Source organism: Urocitellus parryii, chromosome 6 (genome assembly GCF_045843805.1).
Source record: "Urocitellus parryii isolate mUroPar1 chromosome 6, mUroPar1.hap1, whole genome shotgun sequence".
Classification (NCBI taxonomy): Eukaryota; Metazoa; Chordata; class Mammalia; order Rodentia; family Sciuridae; genus Urocitellus; species Urocitellus parryii.
The window spans coordinates 160,984,592-161,007,240 of NC_135536.1; the positions used below are offsets into that span (position 1 = coordinate 160,984,592).

General features: G+C 33.7%; 2 protein-coding genes across 2 annotated transcripts in view; one reads left to right on the forward strand and one right to left on the reverse strand.

Annotated features, from left to right (window-relative positions):
* The window catches only part of Macrod2 (mono-ADP ribosylhydrolase 2), a 1,937,146-nt gene that overhangs the window by 1,604,359 nt on the left and 310,138 nt on the right, over nt 1-22,649 (reverse strand). The window lies entirely within an intron of this gene.
* Nucleotides 8,237-20,090, forward strand: Flrt3 (fibronectin leucine rich transmembrane protein 3). Its single transcript, XM_026397649.2, has 2 exons — nt 8,237-8,286; nt 18,066-20,090. Exon 2 carries the CDS (start codon nt 18,117-18,119, stop codon nt 20,064-20,066), a length of 1,950 nt encoding a protein of 649 aa, XP_026253434.1. The 5' UTR covers nt 8,237-8,286; nt 18,066-18,116; the 3' UTR covers nt 20,067-20,090.

Sequence of the window (22,649 nt, forward strand, 5' to 3'; positions counted from 1 at the left end):
AACACATCTGAAATCAGTATAACTTCCTTCTTAATGTTTTCTTTCATGTACTTTCTGATACATATTACTATGAACCTTCAATATCATAGCATTTTCATTCCATGTTCTAAAACCTATGCACTTGTTCTTTTTTCACATTTTGGGAGATCCTTAAGTCTCTACTTACTCTGCAATGTTAGACTAGATTTTAATTTGGACACAAACCAGAAGCCTCTGAAAGCTGTTCCATGTTACTAATGGATGTGCAGGTGATTTGGCTTTGACGTGTGGCCTCATGCATACAACCGCCTTTAATAGCCATGGCTTTATTCTGGCTCTTTTAGTAACTTTTAGCTTTAACCCTCCTAAGACAGGAGTCCTTGTCTTATGGAGATTGTGTCCTTGCCTTATAGAGATCGTCCATTAGACACATATCCTCTGATTATATTTTTGCTACTACCCTGGATCCTGATTGACCAACATTTTATTTCCCAAATATATTTGAGATTATTATGTCTTGTGATAAAACTAGATTACTTTAAAATTCAAATATCAAGAAAATACAAGTCTGATTTTCACCAGGTAATTACTCTATTAACTTCCTAAAATCATATGTTCTCTATTATCATAGAGAAGAGAAACACAATTTAAAATTTCCTTATAAGTACTTCATATTTATAGTAATATATTTCTCCTTTCTAACAGAGAGCTACTTTGTTTTCTATAAGAAGTTTATTTCTACTTTCTGTTAGAAAACTATATTGGAAGCAAATAAGACACATCATCATTTTCTTTAACTTCTCTCAAATATAAGATAGTAAGATTTGCTTATAAGGAACAAATAATATCTAGAATGATAAAAATAATAAGAACAGTAACAATTTTACTTGCAATATATAAAATATGGGCAAAGTTATTAAGTAACATTGTACTGAACTTAAAACTCTAAATAAAACAAAACAAGCAAATATTTAAAAATATCTAAGTTCTACTCTCAAAAAAAAAAAAAACGTACTTTAAAAACCCTGTCACCTTAGGATTTTTGGCATCAAACCTATGACATTCATATTTTATATGTCCTTTCCTACTCTTTGGTGAGCCAACAAGCTTTGTTCTTTGTCAATAAGATATGATCTGATCAGCGTATTTCTGACTTGCCTTGGGGAAGAAGACAGATTTACAAGTGGCCACTTTGAAAGAAAAAGTCTATTTCCTGGGCCACTGAATAAAACAAAGAAAAACTGCATTAGAAGTAACTAAAATAGTTGAGTATTGCTTCTATGTAAACATAAAAATTAAAAAATTGTCAGAGTCCCTAGATTTTACCCAAATGAAAATTAATAACTTTAAAATTGCTTAAACTTTTAAAAAATTATTAATTTTCAAATCTAATCTTTTTTAAACAACTTTTTTAAAAAATTGGGGAGGGGCTGGGGTTGTGGCTCAGTGGTAGAGCACTTGCTTGCCTGGCACATGTGAGGCACTGGGTTCAATCTTCAGCACCATATAAAAATAAATAAATAAAATGAAGGTATTAAAATATTTTTTAAAATTTTTGGTTGTAGATCGACACAATACCTTTATTATTACTTTTTTATTTTTATGTGGTGAAACTTCTTAAGACTGGATCTAATTTTTAAACAGATATGAAACCTAATAAAGTATTTGTGATTTTGTAGCCACTAAAACATTTTAAATATCAAACAAAAGAAATAAAAGCTAAAGAAAAAATTATGTCATGTTTTTAAATTTGGCAAATTCAAGGTTAATAAAGTAGAAAATGAACTAAGCAAGTCTAATCGATATTTGGCATAAATTATGCTCAGAAAACTTCAGCACATTTATATTTTACAGAAAAATCCCCAGTAAGTAAATATGACTTAATTTTAAGCTTATTTTTACTTGGAACAGTTGTCATTGTAAAACACTAACTTATTTCAAATCTAATCAACTGAATACCTTATCTTTTTAAAATCTTGCAAATAATTAATTCATACCAGTTCCTGAGGGTTGGAAAAACCCACTGTTGTAGTAAATCTGCTTCACCTAGACAGTGCCAGTGAGAGACAGTTTTCATAGTCATTTATAAATAAATATAATAGAAAACAGTCTCTGATTCTACTTTAAGCATATCTCTTTCAACATTAAACACCTAATGTAACCTAAGTAATCCTGACTGCAGGGAAATCTCAATCTCTCAAAAAAAGGTAATCTCAAATACAAGAGAACTATAGAGAGAGCTAGTTTTCAAGAGAAAAAAAAAATCTGAAAATTTCAGCAAATTTTCTTCTCATAAAATATATTTGTGTTCTTAAAATTAGCATCCTTACTCCATAAATGGTGGCACAAAGATGGTTTGTGATGACCTCTTTGTTCCTGATTAGTTATAGTAGCTGGCTGTAAAGAAAGGATCACATATGGCCTCTGAGAAACCCACTTTTATGATATATAGTAAATACACATCTCAACAATCAGACATACATTGATCTGCTCTTGTTAACTGTTAACCATTCCAGCAAAGCTAAGTTTTATACTAATCATTGCCAAAGATAAGGGCTTTTTCCTTTGATTTGTAATTAAATCTCAGAACCAGGCTTAGTGACTGTTATCTCAACATCCACAACAATAAGCAGAAGCATTTCTCAAATTGTTTCCTTCCCCAAGATAAATTGTCAAAGCACACAGCTCAGTTTAACATTAGTGGATTGTTTCTTTTGAACTGAATCTGGCTCCACTCATCACTATGAAGATGAAAAGCATCTATCCACAGTTTTAGCTCTATCTTGGTATGTGCTTTCTAAGATTTGGTAGTGACCTCCTACCACTTTATTTGAAGTCCCTAATAGCAAAACTAGTTGAGTTCCATATCCCTGTCTCCATAATAAGAGAATTGAGACCCGGAGAGCTGAAGCTCTTTTCCTAGGGCTAAATGGAAAATGATACAGAGATGATTGACTCATTCTTCTTGCCCCAAGTCTCTACTTTATGAAGATCCATTTTACCATTTCAAAGTATTTTGTGTGTGTGATTTGTTATTGTTGTTGTTGTTGTTTTTGGCATTTTAAAACGAAAAAGAAAGAATGAGAGGGAATCAGGGAATGAAAACCAGGCAAGATCATAGCCTAGATCAATTGGATTTGTACATTGTTCCATATGCATGGCCACATAATGGATGTCCAATGAGTGAAGAAAGTAGAGATCATCAGGCTTCCAGTTTTTCACTAGCCAGCTGCCCCCGCCCCCCGCCTTACCTAGAACTGTGTACTAACCTCTTCCGAATTACAATTCCTCTTTTCTCTTCTAGGAGACCAAGGGGTGCTTTTTTTCCCCCAGGTTTTATTTTATTATTATTTTAAAATCACCTTTCTCCCAATCCCTGATGTGCAATAGTCTAACTTGGGCACAAGGGAAAAGAAAGGGCATAACAGAGTATGGGCAGGCACACAGGGAAATAACCAATCTGATTTTGCTTTGATTTCTGTTTCAAGTTCTATAATGACAGATCCCACTCCAGTGCAGTATGTTTTGGAAATAAAGTTAAAAGGGATATGTGATTGTTTTAGGTACATTTTAAGTGTTGACTAATAAAAGGCAAATACCAGAACAAAAGAATAGTTTAATATAGCATTTTTAAAACCTTTTAGTATTCTAAGGCATCTGTGACCTGCTAAAATCTAATTATTTCTCCAATACCCTTTGGAATTGTTCAGAAAGAAGTGGTACAGTTTCTAACTAGTGCATTAAGCATCTGGCTTGACTTCACAGAATTCCAGATAGCTGAATGTGCACTCTCTATATTTTATTACCATTGCATAGGTGCATGCTGAGATGTAGTACTGATGTGTCCTGACACATATCACTACCTGTTGACAGGGGGACAAAAAAACAAACAAACAAAAAAAAAAACACTGGACTAGATTAAGAGGGTCTACAAATAGAAAATCTTTAAAATATGTTTTGGCAATTTTAACAGAAACTGTAACTTTTTAAAAAATGAAAGAAAGAATAGAAAAAGAGTAGCTTCAACTTCAAAAATTTATAAAACATGCCCAAGTTTCAGATGCCAAATCCTCTGAAAATGAACTAAGCTCCAACACCCATTCCTTCCTTTTCAAACTAACAATACCCCATTTTCCTTTGGGCCATGCCTTCTCCATTCTCAGCTACCTGTTTGAGTAAGATTGACCTTATCTACAGATCCTATAGTGGCTTAAGCTCACCAGCATATCTACATTCTCATAAAATAGGTTTAGGAATGAGCATGTGATAAAGTTTAAACAAAGTGTGAACCTCAGGGCTCCATACAAGAGCTTCTGGAGGAGACCTCTCCTCACTCTAAGCTATGTGATATGAAAGTGATATGTGCAACTTAAGAGGAAAGACAGGAAGGGCCAAGTCTCCATTATATATAGCTTGACAAATCTGCCCACAATGAAAAAGGCAGAACAGAAAGTCAGAAAAACTGTACTCTTGTTGACATATTTTAAGCCACTCTATCAAGTTTTATCTGAAGCCATACCATACATTTGAACTTCTCAGTTACATGAGCTTACCAATTCTAATTGTTGATTTGGCAATAAGGCTTGGCCTTTCAATCACTTGCCTACAAAAAATTCTTAACTGATAATAGTCTAAGACCTTTAATAATTAAAAAAAAAAACCAGAACTGTTTTCTTTTTTTAACATCTTTTCAGATTTTATTTTCATAAATAATAGTGAAGGAAATGAAAATAATCAAAACTATTTCTATTTGGGGTTGGTTTAGGGATCACCTAATCTTTTACAGGAGTAGTCATGAATATGTGTATGATGAATGAATGAATGAATTAGGTAGCTTAAGTATAGACAAGTTGGAAGACCCAGATTAAATTGTTCTATGAAATAATTACATCACAATGATTTTCACCTGGGAGTTAGTAACTAAAAGAGATTTGGTGGGGGGCAGGGTAGGGGTTGTTGTTCATTTTTTGTCTAAATATACAAGTTAGTAGCCAAGCTTGAAAAACCTAATTTCAAATCCAATCTGCCAAGTTTTCCACCAGGGAACACCTCAAATCTTCTCAAACAGATAAAAAAAATACTTTGATATGATAAGTTTCAATATTTTTAAGGTATAAAAACCGGGATAATTTTGGAGTTCATTTCTAAGTCGGTTTCCAATCTGAAATGCATGTTCTTATGTACAATGTTAGATTCCCAGGTTACCCTACAAAACATAAGAAAATGAAAAATAACAACAAATACTTTTTCAACCCCAAATACCTACTAGAACTCAACTAAGTTTTAAGTTCTTGGAACATGAGGTCATGAGATGCATGAGGACAATAGAAAAAAAAAATCAATAAGAAAAATTTCCTTTTCCTCCATCTCACTTTCATTTCTTGTCTGAAGAACTATAAACACAAGAACAAAAGGAAATTTGAAAAATGAGAAATTTATTATTGGCCCTCTCCTATCTTTGTGCACTTTTTTCTCCCACTTCATAAAGTCCTTTTTTCCCAGATGTTCAGATGCTCCAATCTTAATAATGGTAGCTACCATTTTATTGGGTACTTAGTTTGAGACACTGAACTAATAAACTCAAAGACATTAAATAATTTGTCTATGGTCATGTGGCAAAGCCAAGAAAGAACCTGGGTATACAGGATTCTGAAGTCCATGTACTTAAACTTTATACTACACTGGTTTCTGCACACTCAGCTGAGTTCTTCCTGCTATGACAATCCATTCCCTTCCTTTCTATCACAGCCCAAATGTCATCATGCTTGTCAGCCTCCCTTCCCCTTCAACCAGGACATTCATCCTCTATGGTAATTAATCTCTTTTAGGAAACATAGTAGAAAAGCAATCTGAAGTAACTCCCTGTACTCTTAACCTTTCTAAAGGTGATACATACTATTTCAAAATGGGCACATACTATTATGAATTCACTTCCATCTGGCAGAATTTCAGGTTGCTGATCAAAGCAAGAAGTGACAAGAAAAATGGAACCATCAAGAATATATAATTTTGGAGATGGTAGGATAACCAAGGCTCTCTTAAAGAGTAGTTTTCCTCTAAAGTCAGTACCTCTAGTATAGATTACATTTTTCACAACACCTTCCCTTCTACATTTTAATCCTCAGCTTAAAAGGCAAAAAAAAAAAAGCAACAATCTATAATTGGCATTTAATAAATTCTTGCTGTTTTTATTTCCCATGTGAAGAAACCAAAGGCCACAGCGGGTATTTGAAGTCATATAACAAATGGCAGCCTGGGGAATGGAACCTTCAGAGGTCCTAACTCCTAGGCCAGTACATTTTCTTTTGAATACCTTTAACCCAAATGGCCCATTTATTCTTCTTTTCTGTTGAAGGCCTGCCTGAATGGAGAAAAAAAGAAAAACTGATTAAATATGAATATAAACCCAGAGGAATTTGGTCAGGCAAAAATTTCCTTTAAAAATAGAACTAACTCCCATCTGAAAATGGCTTCTAGAAAGAAATATTTTATAAAATAATTTAATCCATGTGTTTGTTTTGCCGTAACAGAAAAGAATCCACCCTTTCTTAAGAGATTAACTGTTAGTCCCACCTCCCTTTCTCCAAAAATTCAGCAGCTGCATCTCAGTTTAAATCATACTACTTAACAGTTCTAAGAAATTGGCTTTTCAATAGACATTAGGATTCTAAAACTCCTGGATTTAATGGGTCTGTCCTGGGAGGACTGCAAAAGTGCAATCATAGAACAATAGGGGTCATTACATCTCTCATCAAGGATTCACCTTCTATTTTGATATCCTCCATTCTTGGAGGAGAACACATAATGTGAAACAGCTATCAAACAAGCATATAAATAAACTAAATGAAGGTAATGAAGAGACCATGATTGTGTGTGTGTGTGTGTGTGTGTGTGTGTGTGTGTGTGTGAAAGATAGCTAGCTGGCCTCCCGAAACATTCTGAGGAATTTAAGAAAGCACAAAGGATGTGCAAGGTCCTGGGTTCAATACCCACTATAGCCAAAGTGAGAGAGAGAAAGAATAAGCTCATGAATCTCTAAGAATAAAGCAAATAAAAAAATTAAAGGAAATTGCCTTCTAGATAAATATAAAGCAAAATCTTCTCATCAACAGTAAAGTAAAATGCACTAACTTGGTGGAATACAAGTTGAAAGCAACTGTTGACCAAATTACAGAAAACAGTCTATAAAATTGTAATTGAACATTAAAGTGTATAATTTTGCTAAGTAGGCATAGAAATTTATAAACTCCATGTCTTATAATTGTCCCGTGTTTACTCATGTACCTAAATTAAAATAAAATAATTTAATCCAGGAAAAACCACTCCTGAAAGATTTTTTTAAAATATGTTTATATCTGAACCCATGCTCAGAGCAGCAGAAATATATCAGAAAGGAAAATATTCTATTTAATCCTTGTTAAACTTTGTATTTAGGGAAGGTTCTTAAATATAAATTACCTAATATCAACTAAGTTCTCAGTAAGGCGGACGAACTTTCATTGTTTTTAAAACGTATAGAACAATAACTTCTTCTTTACCTCCAAAAAAACAGACTATAAACTTTCATTTAAAAAAATTGGCATCCCTATCCCCTTTCCCTTAAATAAATTGGTTATTGAATAAGCTTTCTACTTATTTGAGAATAAATATTTAGTTGGGATTACTGGCCTGTATCTTCCACAGTTATAACATGTTTGCAACTAGTGAAAAATAAAAACTTGATTTTGTTAACTTTTTTTCAATACAGATGGCTTAAAATAAACAGAAATCTGTGGGGTTTTTTATTGTAATCTTATAAATATCCTTCTAACACACTTGGATTTTTTCTAAGTATGCTACCACTGCCTTGTAGTAGTAAACTTTAGAAAATGTTGAGATTCCAAAGGCTGCCTACAAACCAAATGGCATTCTTGCTTTGGCAGGCTGAGCACCTCATTCCGGCTTCTCTCACCCCCTCTAGCGTTTGCAAAGCTCATCTGTCTGATTATCCAGTTACCTCACTGAACAAGAGCGTGGCTAAGTCCTGCCCATCTATGACATCACCCCCTTCTTCAACCACTGCGAGGTGAAGCTTTAAACTTCAGACTTGGAGGTGGGCTGTGTGCAGTAAACTGGAATGCTCTCCCTGGCTCACTCAGCGCAGGGGTGATGTGAAGCAGGGCAAGCTTAGGCTGCAGCTGCCGTTGGCTTTGTGTGGACTGGACGCTGTGTTTGGGAGACGAGGGAGGATTATTACTCCAATTCACAGTCAATGGAATTACAGCTACAGCAGACGTGTACATAAGATTGCTTTTTCTCATCTTCCTGGTAAGTGTTTTCCGTGTTTTTTCTTATGATTGTCCCAGAAAGTTTGCTTGGTTTTACTCCCTAGAAAGAAACGACTTAGTGCCATGAGGAATCCAAACAGGGATGTTTGCTCTGTCACCAGTAAGAGCAATATATGTGCGTGCAAGCCAGCAAGGAAAAATTTGACTAGACAACCAAATGCAAGAAGTTTCTTAAAACCTTTCATTTTTGAAAAATAATAAATAGCTACTTTCTACGTCGAGTAACTGATATTTGAAAAAGGCTTTATGGAAAACATCAAGTTGGAAAGTTAAATGTTAAATATTAGAGAATACAAGGTGGATTTTTTACAGATAGGAAAGTGAAAGGTCTTGCTAACTTGGTGTGTACTGTATGTGTGGTATGATCACCAATTGCTGTTTTTACAACTGTGAAAGGAAATCGATAATCCCTCAGCCCATGAGTACGCAGTACATGAAAAGCATACATCTTGCTCACAGCGAGCCAAGCCGAGCTTCTCCTGGAGACTTATGTGCCTCTGTAAAGGATTAACAGCTACACCTAGATTTTAAAGCTTGCACTGCTATCCTGCGAGAGCTCCTTCTAGCATTTCAGGGTTGCAAATCTCAACTAGTGAATTCAACTCAGAGGAGGGGGAGATTCTCTTCCAAACCATATTCCCCCTCTAGTAGAATGCCAAAATCCATTGCTTGGGCAAGTGTAGTATGTGACTAGCATAGTAACTGGCTAAGTCTACTCAGAAAAACTAACAAAGCTACCCAGAAAGCTATGCTTTTGATGTATGCAATGAGTTCAGGGTAGAAGGGAAAAGAATAAATGAGTAGCGCCCTCATCGAGTGGGATATGCAGAGTATCCATTCACTTGCAACTCGTAATGGAAAAAATCTTACATTGGAACAAATGCATTATACTACAATGCTTTCAAAAAGTATCTTCTCAATCTTTTTTTTTTTTCAGTGAATTAGGTCTGAAACAAAATGGTTGCATAGAGGTAAAGAGTGCAACAGGCCCATATTTTTCCAACATCTGTAGGATATTTATTAATTTATTTAAAATTAAAAAGAAAAAAATTGATTTTCTACAATTATGGAGCCAAATTCTCCAACAGTTTTAAAAATCAACATTTTAAATTTTCTTAAGAAATACATCTGCTTTTAAATGCACATGTATGTTATTTTACTTGCTTAAAACATGAATAAATCCACTAGAAAAGTGCTTCAGCTGTAGCAATGCCTTTCATTTATCCCTAACTACATAAAAATGCCATGACCAGTATAAACATAAAGAATGAGTTTGTCTGTTTTCAGGTAGAATCACTTATGCCTGCTCAAAGTGACAGATGATTAATCCTCATCTCTTTGGAAATGAGTAAAGAAAAATTAATCCCCTAAAAATACCACAATAATATTATTATTACTATACTACAAATATAAATAAAAACATCAAATTTTAATTAGAAGGTTGATTATGTCACTTAATTTCGAACATATATGTACTTGGACACACAGATATACACACACACACACACACACACACACACACACACGTATTTATTAGCCTGAATTTTAAAACAGGGTTAAAAAAATGTGATTGCATGTACTTAACTAAGAAAATTACAGTTAAATGTTTTCCTAAATAGAGCCCTGCCAAAATATATCAGGTCCAAGGATCAGCAAAGTGAATGAGTAAACATAATGAATTCATTAATATTATATTCCAGTAGACCATCTATCAGTTATTAATTGGGCTTTTCATTTCTCTACACACCCCTTTGCTTTTTTAATCAATTATGGTTACATTCAAAAGGCCTAATTAAACACTTCCTAAACATAAAGTTGTGAAATATATAATTGGGCAGCAAATAAAGTTTTTATCAAAAAGAAGAAAAACAGTAAGAAAATTTGTCATAACTAAATGTGGCAGCAAAATAGAAGGTATGTTTCTTTTGCTTTCAAGTGTTAATTAAGGAGCCTCCAATTCTATCAAAACTTTTTCAAAGCTAAATGAAGCAGTGTGAAATAAATTTGGTTGAAATCTTGTGGCTGTCAGACTTTGTTAGCAAGCTATTAATTATCTTTACCCCAGTTTCTTCTCTAGACTATATTGCCCAATCAAATAGAAACGCCAATTATGCTCAGCATCTTCTGCCTAGGGACACAAGACCCTAATGAACACTGGGTCTCTCCAGATGAAAAATACAATTATCAGCTTTAAATATGCAAAGCAGTGCAGAGAGATTTTTCTGTGCTCTTCTTGGCCATAATTCCTAAAGCTTTCTCTTCTTTCTGCATTATTTTGAACAATTTTAAGCCCAACAAAAATCAGTAGCAAAAAAGAAAAAGAAAAAAAAATCAGTAGCTGGGAATTTGCCTTGTCTTAATATTATATTGGTGTTTCTTCTTTCTTACTTTTTAGTTTTGCTATGCCAATGCTCATGCCAATATTAAATTAAATCTGGCATTTAAAATATATTTGAACTAAAGTTGCCATTTCAGTCAATTCTCAACTCTCCTCCCCTTTTTAAGGTGGTGGGTGGGCTACTTAACAAAGAATGTGATTAATAGTTAGATCCAGAGCTAACTTTAAAATTTTGAATAAATCCCGTTTTATATTCTCTTATTCATACCACTTTATTTAAAAAGCATTATAAATAATGGTCTCACTTCAAATGAAGATCACCATAAATGAAGTCAACTAGGGAAATAAGGTTCTGTAAATTTTTCAAAGGCCTTGATTTCTCCCCTTCCTTCTCTCCTCCTTTTTCCTTCCCTCCTGCCCCCCACCTTTTGCCCCAGAGGCCTTCACTGTTCTTCTCAACAGGAGGCTTTGTTGTAATTAAACCAGAGAAAAACTGGCCAGCAGCAGCCAACATCTGACTTGCCGCTTCTGAAAGCAGTGTTCTGGTAGAGTGTACCACCCCCCAGCGGGCAAAAACTCTACAGTAAATCTCTCAGCAATATTAATCCTCAAAATGGCATTTTCTCTTCAGAGCATAAAAAGGGATATTTCTTGTCTTCTTCTAACATCCTACCATTTCAAAAATTTACTAAAAGTCAACAAACCTATTTCCAACAAAGAGATGATTAGTAAATATCTTCCAAAAGAGCCGTCTTCCTTTTAATAACTGATATAGGTATATACATTTAAGAAAGCATTTTCCATTTTCAAAATGCAGATCAACATTACTAAATTTAGTTACACGTCACACTAAAAGACAGTTTTGAAAGCCATTTTATATTGTACAAGAGAGCATGTTTCAGGATTTTGTTTTATCTATTAACAAGAAATCCAGAGAAAAGATTTTAAGTACAAAGGAATAAACTATAAGCAACAGCTAGACTTTAATTTGTTTACACTTGCATAATCTCTTTCCTAGCCCCAAATCAAATGTCAGTAATATATAAAAAAGCTCTCTCCAGGTATGAGTCTGTTTAAAGGAAAGGAGGGAGAAATTGCTCTCACTTGATGGGACAATGACAGCTTTTGTTCTTTATTCTTTCACTTTACATGTGCAAAAGTTACCTTGGTAACTTTGGAGAGAAAACCCACAGACCACATTTGCTTAAACACCATTTTTAATGTGTGCCACTGGACTGTAGATTGATCAACTTATGTGTTGTTGATTTTCTTTTTCTTCATCTGGTTTAAATCAATAATATGCTACTCCTACTTGGATATGAAAAAATGTATCTTATGATTTTAGATGTTTTCACCCACTAGCACAGTGCTTGCCACATGGTTGATTTAAATAAATATTTGCTGAACTAGTGTATGGAAATTTAAATATTAGAAATTTAAAGCCAAATAGTGTTCACACAATTCCTGGAAGAGGAATTTCAGATTTGCAATTAAAAAAAAAAAAGTTTGTGGTTTAACAAAAGTAAGCACCCTTTTAATTACACTTGCTCAAAAGTCAGCACAAACTTAAAGCATGTCCCTGCTCCAAGCTCTCTACCACTTATCTTCACCACCTGCTATATTAACATCTTATTCATTCTTACAAGTTGTGGTTCTTTAATTCATTAAGTCTGGCTTTAATATCATAAAAGGAGAACATTCAATATGATGAAAGATAACATCTCAGTTTGCCTTTTTTGTTTTAAGGATGCTTGATTTAACTTTACAAGCCAAAATAAATGAAGCAGAATTACATTCATTCATCACAAACTCATTGGGGAAAAGAACCAGTAACATGAAAGGAGAAAGTAAAAATCCTTTGCTTTGGAACTTTTAGCCCCTATTTTCCATAAACAAAACAAAACCTTCTTCAGGCTAGAAAATAGTGTGGATAAAGCCAAGTATAAAAAAGGAATACTTGCTTCTCTGCCTCTCAGCAAACCCTTATGATTTCATGACTCTCAAGAGGAGAGTTAGAGGTCCTTCTGCTTGTCTGGCATTAAACAAAAGAATTGGAACTTTCCTGAAATCTGATGATCGTGGAAAATTTAACTACCAGGCAGGCTGCTTAGAAAGCATTTTACTGTCACTATCAACTAACCTGAAATTCTCCAGTTTTTTCAGTTTAACCATATACATAGTTTATTTGAAATACCTTTTGTTGTTGCGTTCACAGGTTGTTGATTTTTTTGAGCTTTCTAGAAAAAATTTTAATCTTAATAAGTGAATTATTTTCCTTATACTCTAGATGATGACTGCCATAAGTTCTAATTTACCTAGAAATATTCACAAACTTGGATAAATTAAGCATGGGTTTTCTTCAATATCAAGATTTTATTCCAAATAATAATGCAATTATTCTGGATTAAAAGTTCTACATGCTGTTTTCTGATTGAATATTTTTAAAGTTCCAATAAAAAGAAACCAAAAATTTAAAACCTTATACTTGGTCCTAAGATTGTTAAACAAAAATGATTAATAATCAAACAAGTCAAATCAAAATCAACTTAAACAGAAGGTACCAAATAAAGCATTTAGGAAGTTAGCACTATCATCATCTATCTTCATTTTAGTATAAGTTGTATTCTTAAAACATGGGAAATACCTTCTTCTCTCAAATATTTCCATATCAAAAATATTGTACTAGCAAGAAGAAATCATGTAAATATGCAGATTGCCTCAAGTTCTTGATTTTATTTCAATATCACTTTTCTCTTCAGATATGACTCCTTAATTTCTATTAGTTTTCCTAAAATATTTCAAGATGATAGCATCCTCGTCTATTTGAATGTTTTCTTAGGTGTATTCTGAAAATAAACTAGAGGGAAACTTTTTAGACTTGATGATTACATTATAAATGCAAAAAAACAATTGCCTTTGCAATTTTTTAAGACACTGAATAGAAGGATCCCTATTAAAATTTTGATTCACCAGTAAGTTGATTATGTGGTTTCTTCTTTTTGCTAGTTTTAAGTGCTATATACTTAAATGATTCCATTAAAATAATTTTAAAACATTCTTCTAAGTAACCAGGCTCCACATACATTTTTCCACCAAGTTACCCCATTAACAATATTTTTCTAAAAGATCGATTGCTTTTTGTTCAGAAGTAATGGCTTCTTTCAAGCCTATGCAGACAGAAAAGCTCTGAAGTCGATGTTGTGGAAACCTGGCCACAGTGTCCATGCCGATGGGGGTCATTTTCTTTTCATCATTCACATTCAACTACAATGTCTGTGGATATGGAGATGCAGCTCAGATAGGAGGAAGTTGAAATATTTGTGTCAGATTGCTTTCTTTTGATAGAGAGATATTCATTATAGTTTTTAATATGCCAAAAAAACCTCTCTGGCACTATATTTTCAAATATAAAGGGGTAGATGATCAAAAAATTCAGTCAAACATAAATTGAACTGTTTTGAGCCTAACTGTAGGGAATATGAGCAAGTCAGAGAAGCTCTAAGCAAAATCTTCATTTGTGAAAGAGAATCCTTTCCTAAGAAATCTGTTTTATGTTTTAATGCAATTTGGAAAGGACATTTTCCACGAACTTAATGAGATTTCGTTTTCTGTTAATCCTACATTATTACTACTATTGTATGAATGGAAAATGTGAGTTTGCATATCAAACAGCAGTGGAAGCCGGTTCACAAATGTAAAACAGGTAAAATAAACAAATTAATCTTTCTTCTTTTCACACCAACTTAGTTTTTTTTATATCTTTCTCTCTGTGGGTTACAAATGTGAAAAACAATACATATTCTTAGAACCTGGTTTTGTAAAACCAGATATAAAATTAAAATGGAGATGCTTCATCTCTGTTCATTATTATGATCATCACTTTGGATATGTTGTGATCTGCCATGACTGGGGACAATCAAAGATTTTAAATTCCCATTCAGCTGATTCACCTGCACTTTAGATTATGTCTTGCCTTATCAGTGTTCCTGAATATAAGAAATGTTTGACTATTAGTGATTTTAAGCAAGTTCTCACTTGTTGTCTTTATAATAATTTTAATTAGTTTCTAATGCAATTACATTACAGTATTTGTTTCTAAATTTAAATTAACCACATTATTTTATATGCTGATTAATTTTACAGCTTAGAAAATATTTAAAGCAAAAAAATCTTAAAAATAACTTGTAATTATAATTTCAATAGCTTGGTTTTCTATTTTCACAAACAGAAAGCAAGAGTTTACAAGATAATTCCACAATAATTAGCAAAACTCTCACATTAAACAATAAATCATTTAAAATTTTTCTCTGTGTACCCTTTGCAATTTTCACTAGAAACTTCTTTATCTATCTATTGCCATTTTCATTTCAAGTTGCCCTAATAAATTACATGCAATTTTTTTCAACTTTTCTTCTGTTAATAAAGTCTGATGGCATTGGCATCAAATGGTAGACTGAAAGACACAGAATTTTCAAAAGAACCAGAATCAAAAAATTATGACATTATTTAACATACATATTCAGTAGAGAGTTTAAATTCTGGAACAGATGCCATCCTTGTTGGACACTAGGTAATAGTTGGCAGAGAAGCAAAATGCTACTTTAGTCCTTAATCTTGAGGTCAAATATTCCCATGATACTCAAGTGTTCTCTATATGTAGAGAAAGCATCTGAGTGGGTGACCCTGCATCACTGATACTGAACTACCAACCTAATCCTAGCCCTAAAAATCCTCATGCATATTAGTTAATGGCAGAACAATCATCATTAAAATCACTGGTCTCTTTAGTCAAGTCTTCTTTCAGAAATGAAAAGTACATTAGTGGAAATTTGTATGTTCATGTTTAGCCTAGAGAGAAATGCCCAATCAGGTTTTGATATGCTTTCTAGGTGGTCATTATATGGGTGTCCTTTCTATTCCAAATACAGATTTTCCAAGTTCACTGTATGAAAAGAAAATTATAGTAGTATTTTCCTAAAAAACTAACTTGAACTTTTATGCCACCTTTTAGGCAAGAACACTTGAGGGCCTAGAATTTCAAAATCACTAAGGAGCCCCCAGACACACCCCTAAAGAGGAAGGTGATGGTGTCCACCTTCTGCAACTGGGAATTCTTCCTGCAGAAAGAATAAAATAGGGAACTAAGCAAATAAAAAGAAAAGCATTAAAGCAAAGTATTTTCAACCTTTCAAATTGGAGATTGTATAACTTTTGTAAAACTGTGGTCAAATGTTTCAAAAAGTTACCATGGCACTTCTGTCAAAAGTCTTTGTTAAATATTTACTCACCTCTTTGACATATACTTGTTCTTTTCTTTTTAAACATTTTATCATTTTATGCCTAAGACTTAAAGTGAACTTATGAAGATTATCCTGAAAAGTCATGAAAGGGGCTTATGCTATGAATCAGTTAAGGGTAGAAACGATCTGTTGGCTGACAATGTCATATTATCTCCTACTTTATTTATACAGCTAACTGGGAAGCATAAAAACAAAGCACTCAATAAATCCCTTTCCATCAGCTACTATACTAAAGATGTGTTGCTTAAAGAAAGAATTGAAATTAAATTTCTAGGCAATTTCTCTAATTTTTTCAAGTTCATTATTAATAGTTCATTAAAACCTTTTACTTTCACAGGAGATGCTCAATACCAGTATATTTTAAGGAAGAAAACTATAAAGAAAATTTAGTATGCTTCTTTTTCTTTCCATGAAGAATATATGAATTGTTTTCTTACCTCTTAAAAGAGAATACATGTTCTTGTATAACGTGACTGCACCAGAAATTCTAAGAAAGCAGCAAGAAGCAAAAGCTGAAAATAGCTATTTCACAGCAGGTAATCATACCTCAGGATGTAGCTACTGTACAAAGTTTATACTTGGATAATCCTGGATGGGAATAAAGGTAGGGGGTAACTGCCTGAAAAAAAAAATAAAAACCTATTACTATACAGGCCCTAGCATCATGAATGGCTTTCTTCATGAGGATCTGAAGTTACTATCTCTGCCCACATTGCACAGAAGAGCCAATAAGAATTTCAAAGAGGGAAAGTTCTACTAAGGGAATTAAGCTACACAAAAGGAACCTTCACACAGAAACTCTATCAGAAAGAAAAAAAAAAAAAATATATATATATATATAGGAAGCCATGTGTCCTACATAGTAACAGGAAGCTGAATTGTTTCTGGCCCCCACTTTAATGAGCTTGCCCACCATGCTGAACCGCAGCTGGAGTGTTCATTGACAACAGTGAGCCTGACCTGGAGGTGTGTCCGGCATAGGATTTCTTGAATAAACAGTGAAGAACATTTCCAAGGACTAAACAAGAGTTTATAAGTCCCAGCCCCTCACCAGGAAAATAATATATGTGCATTTGGACTTTCACCCACGCAAAATTTACTCACATCGTTAAATAAGGTAGGAAAAATATTAAGTGTTTTATTTTCATGCCTAAAATTAGAAAGGCTAATAAATATCTAAAAGTGCAGAAAAGTTTATATGACACAATATAGATTGGTATAAATCTATAAATCACCAACCCATGGGGGAAGTTGAATCATGTACTAGGTTAGAATTTGAAGAAAAATAAATGAATTGCGAAAACATGTTATGGGCTAGAAAATAAGTAAAAATGTGGATAAAGTCATTAAAACATGTGATATAAAACATAAAAAAATCAAATCCAAGGAAAAGAATACTTTAACATGAATTAGAATTTTCCATTTAGATTAGCTGCACATATTAGCTATAAAATTACCAAAAGTAAATAAATGAAAGATTCCTTTTTTATTCTTTTTGTTTTTAAGCAAGGTTTACTATTAATAATCCAAGAAAGAGAAATTCCATTAATAATCAAATCAAATGATTGGCTTTAAGGAGACTGAGAATCTAAAGGTGCATGAAACTATTCCTAAATAGTAAAAGAATAGACTTTGTTTTTATTACCCATTTGTACAAACTGTGGTCTTTTACTTAATAAGAAAGTAGAAATAAAAATTTGGTTTTTTAAGAAAAGTGAAATTATCATCTTTATAACAAATTATATTTCTTATGTCAATTATTATGAATATTAAGAAATCATTCAAAATTTGATTAGCTTGATTAGTGACTGGTTGTAAAATTAATATTAAATATCATTAAAATACTTTAGACTATTTAATAAAACTCTAATTATATTTAACATTTCAAGATCACAACATTTGGGACATGATGCTTTTTAACTTATATACCAGAAATATTCAAGGTAAAGAGGTTGATTATATGATTGTGTTCATTGTTAACAACCAATAACTCCTAATATGCCCTTGTCTAAACAATTAAAATACTAAAAGTGATCACAAATGCTTTAGTTATCTCTGTTTTAAAGGCTCTCTTCAGCATGGGAGTCTGATGATTTTCTTTCTTTTCTTACTCCATTTTAGGGCTCTGAAGTAACAGAAAATCTTTGTGTAAAGACCTCAACATTGCTGACCATGATCAGCCCAGCCTGGAGCCTCTTCCTCATTGGGACTAAAATTGGGCTGTTTCTTCAAGTGGCACCTCTATCAGTCATGGCTAAATCCTGTCCATCTGTGTGCCGTTGTGATGCGGGTTTCATTTACTGCAATGATCGTTTTCTGACATCCATTCCAACAGGAATACCAGAGGATGCTACAACTCTCTACCTTCAGAACAACCAAATAAATAATGCTGGGATTCCTTCAGATTTGAAAAACTTGCTGAAAGTAGAAAGAATATACCTATACCACAACAGTTTAGATGAATTTCCTACCAACCTCCCAAAGTATGTAAAAGAGTTACATTTGCAAGAAAATAACATAAGAACCATCACTTATGATTCACTTTCAAAAATTCCATATCTGGAAGAACTGCATTTAGATGATAACTCTGTCTCTGCTGTTAGCATTGAAGAGGGTGCATTCCGAGACAGTAACTATCTCCGACTGCTTTTCCTATCCCGCAATCACCTTAGCACAATTCCCTGGGGTTTGCCCAGGACTATAGAGGAACTTCGCTTGGATGATAACCGCATATCCACTATTTCATCACCATCTCTTCAAGGTCTCACTAGCCTGAAACGTCTGGTGTTAGATGGAAATCTGTTGAACAACCATGGTTTAGGTGACAAAGTTTTCTTCAACCTAGTTAACTTAACAGAACTGTCACTGGTACGGAATTCCTTGACTGCTGCACCAGTAAACCTTCCAGGCACAAACCTGCGGAGGCTTTACCTTCAAGATAACCACATCAACCGGGTGCCCCCAAATGCTTTTTCTTACCTAAGGCAGCTGTACCGACTTGATATGTCCAACAATAACCTAAGTAATTTACCTCAGGGTATCTTTGATGATTTGGACAATATAACCCAATTGATTCTTCGCAACAATCCCTGGTATTGTGGGTGCAAGATGAAATGGGTACGTGACTGGTTACAGTCACTACCTGTGAAGGTCAATGTGCGTGGGCTCATGTGCCAAGCTCCCGAGAAAGTTCGTGGAATGGCTATCAAGGACCTCAATGCAGAACTGTTTGATTGTAAAGACAGTGGGATTGTAAGCACGATTCAGATAACCACTGCAGTACCCAACACAGTGTATCCTGCTCAAGGACAGTGGCCAGCTCCAGTGACCAAACAACCGGATATTAAGAACCCCAAGATCACTAAGGATCAGCGAACTACAGGGAGTCCCTCAAGAAAAACTATTATAATTACTGTGAAATCTGTCACCTCTGACACAATTCATATCTCCTGGAAACTTGCTCTACCTATGACTGCTTTAAGACTCAGCTGGCTTAAGCTGGGCCATAGCCCAGCATTTGGATCTATAACAGAAACAATCGTAACAGGGGAACGCAGTGAATACTTGGTAACAGCCCTGGAGCCTGACTCACCCTATAGAGTATGCATGGTTCCCATGGAAACCAGTAACCTCTACTTATTTGATGAAACTCCTGTTTGTATTGAGACTGAAACTGCACCCCTTCGAATGTACAATCCTACAACCACACTCAATAGAGAGCAAGAGAAAGAACCTTACAAAAACCCCAATTTACCTTTGGCTGCCATCATTGGTGGGGCTGTGGCCCTGGTGACAATTGCCCTTCTTGCTCTAGTATGTTGGTATGTTCATAGAAATGGGTCACTCTTCTCAAGGAACTGTGCTTACAGCAAAGGGAGGAGAAGAAAGGATGACTATGCAGAAGCTGGCACTAAGAAAGACAACTCTATCCTGGAAATCAGGGAGACTTCTTTTCAGATGTTACCAATAAGCAATGAACCCATTTCAAAGGAGGAGTTTGTAATACACACCATATTTCCTCCTAATGGAATGAATCTGTACAAAAACAATCACAGTGAAAGCAGTAGTAACCGAAGCTATAGAGACAGTGGTATTCCAGACTCAGATCACTCACACTCATGATGCTGCAGGACCTGCAGCAGACTGTGCTTCAGGGTTTTTAAAACCTAAGGGAGATGATGGTAGGAACCCTGTTCTACTGCAAAACACTGGAAAAAAAAATAAGACTGAGAAAGCAATGTACTGTACATTTGCCATATAATTTATATTTAAGAACTTTTTATTAAAAGTTTCAAATTTCAGGTTACTGCTGCGATTGAAGTAGTGGAGATGCCTGAACACAATTCTATATTTTAGTATTTTTTAGTAATTTGTACTGTATTTTCCTTGCAAATATTGAAGTTATAAACCATTTACTTTGTGTTCTACTGAGTAAGATGACTTGTTGACTGTGAAAGTGAATTTTCTTGCTGTGTTGAACAATCAGGACTGCATTCACATGAGATCCTTGTAGTATAAGCACAGGCCATTTTTCACTTTGGTATTAATAAAATGTAAAAATAAAAACTGGCTGAATGAGAAAAATTAAATCTCAAAATAGTTATGAAATACTGTTTCAATTATTAAATTTGTATTATCCCAGTGGTAGTCAATAAATCAAAATATGTGAAGTAATGGGCAATATCAAACTTGCTGCATATCTCCATTTTTACTCTAGGCAAATTAAGTATCCTTAAGTTAAGCATATCTTCTGAACTGAATATATATCAACTGGCATAAAAATAATGTGAAGTCTGCTGTTACAGTCATTGTCAACAAAGCTTTAAGAATAAAGGACTTCACAAAAACAATAATATAAATGTGCTTCTAAGTTAGGGGGAAAATCTATACTTAAAAGAAATGAAAACTTAGACTTATATAGTGCAATAAACACAAATACTAGAATTGCATTTTGGTTTTGCCTGTACCATCCTAATTTTTGAAAATTGAATTCTAAACACAAAATTGTTAGTGTTTATGATGTTTTATCATAAGAGATATCAAAGAGAAATTTTATATATATTAAAAAGATAGCATAACCATAAGTGATTCCCCTCAGCAATCCAGAGAAAGTAGAACTTTAAATAAGGGAGAATTTAAAAGAAAAATAAATACTAGAAATCAAATTTAGATCTGGTCTATGTGAAATTTTTTAACACTGTACATAAATGTCCAATTTACTTTCACAATGATCAAGAATACTGCCCATTACTGTCACAGTTTTCCAGATATTACATAATAAACTTGTAATGTAACATTTCTTTCTAGCTTCCTACTGAATTGTGAGCTATTACTTGTTTAAAAAACCATATCATTTTTTGTTGCCATGATTTTTTTTCAATGAAAAACCAAAGTGCATTGTACGCCCTTTGGCCAGTCTTGTATGTGCCTTGATCCAACGCTACATGTATTCAGCTTTTAAAACTCGACAAATTTTTCATACTTACTTAAATATGAAAAATTATGGTCTTATTGCTGAATAAAACTTAAGAAAAAAGTACAGAATAATTGTGCTTGCTTTTGGGATTATGTTACTATCACTAAAGTAGCAAATTGGCCAGCACATTAGTCCTAAACACCCCATGTATTTTTCTAGGCATAAAAATAAAAGTTGGCTACAAATAAAAAAATAGCAATATCTTGAGGTTGTGTATTATTTTTACTTCAAAGAGTGAGTGTTTCATGTATAAATTCATTTTTTAAAATTTTACTTACATATTCTATAAATGGAAAACTTCAGAAATTGATTCAGGGCAATGCATGCATTACTGCTATTGTCCTGACTGATGCTTTTTAAAGATGGTCTGTGAAAAAATAATGTGTTTTTTAAATAGCCTTTTTGTAAATCTAAGTCAACTATAAAAGATATGAAATATTATATCTACCACTTAGCAGGTATGAACTTAAAAACAAATGGCTTACCTTTCTTGGCTTAGTTTACACACATGTAAATGGAATTCCTCCCATATCACAGAGTAGTTGTAGGAGGGGATTAAATAAGATGAGGTGTGTGAAAACTGTACAATGTTCTACAAAATATGTTACCACTATTATGGTTAAGAAAAGTCTGCCATGTGTTCCAAGAGGTTTGCAAGGTGTTGCTACTTCTACTATTCTGCTGACACAGAGCTCTTCAACTGTGAAATTTTAGTCATTATTCATTTGCTGTCTTAACAGTGTTTCACGATAATTTTTCTTTTGACTTCCTGTTATGGAGAATGGCTGTTTTCTAGGACCATTGCATTTGACTATATTCCAATTAGTATACCTTTCATGAGCAAGGAAAATTTAATGCATGCTTTAATACTGATTACTTCACCTGCAATAAATTAGAAACATGTTTTATACTAGCAAATACACAGAGCACCAAGAGAATAAAAGCTAATTTTTTACCTTCGCTTGTTATGAAATCTAAACACATAGAGAGATACATAGATAGTTGTAGTTAAAGATGTAAGAGAGAGGCAAAGACAATAGGACCACCTCTCCACCTCAGAAGGCATTAAATTGTACACATATTTCCATATGTCCCAAACTAAATGTTCACAATTTTTACTGATAAACTCCAACTCTTGCACTAATAGAAAATCATAGGAAGAAAAAAAAAAGACAATCGTAAATAAATAGCATGTAGATTTAACAAAAATGCAAGTGGGAAAGCTAGGT

What these genes read in the sequence shown, in the direction of transcription:
- Flrt3 (XM_026397649.2), top strand. Translation starts at nt 18,117, where the DNA reads ATGATCAGCCCAGCCTGGAGCCTCTTCCTCATTGGGACTAAAATTGGG.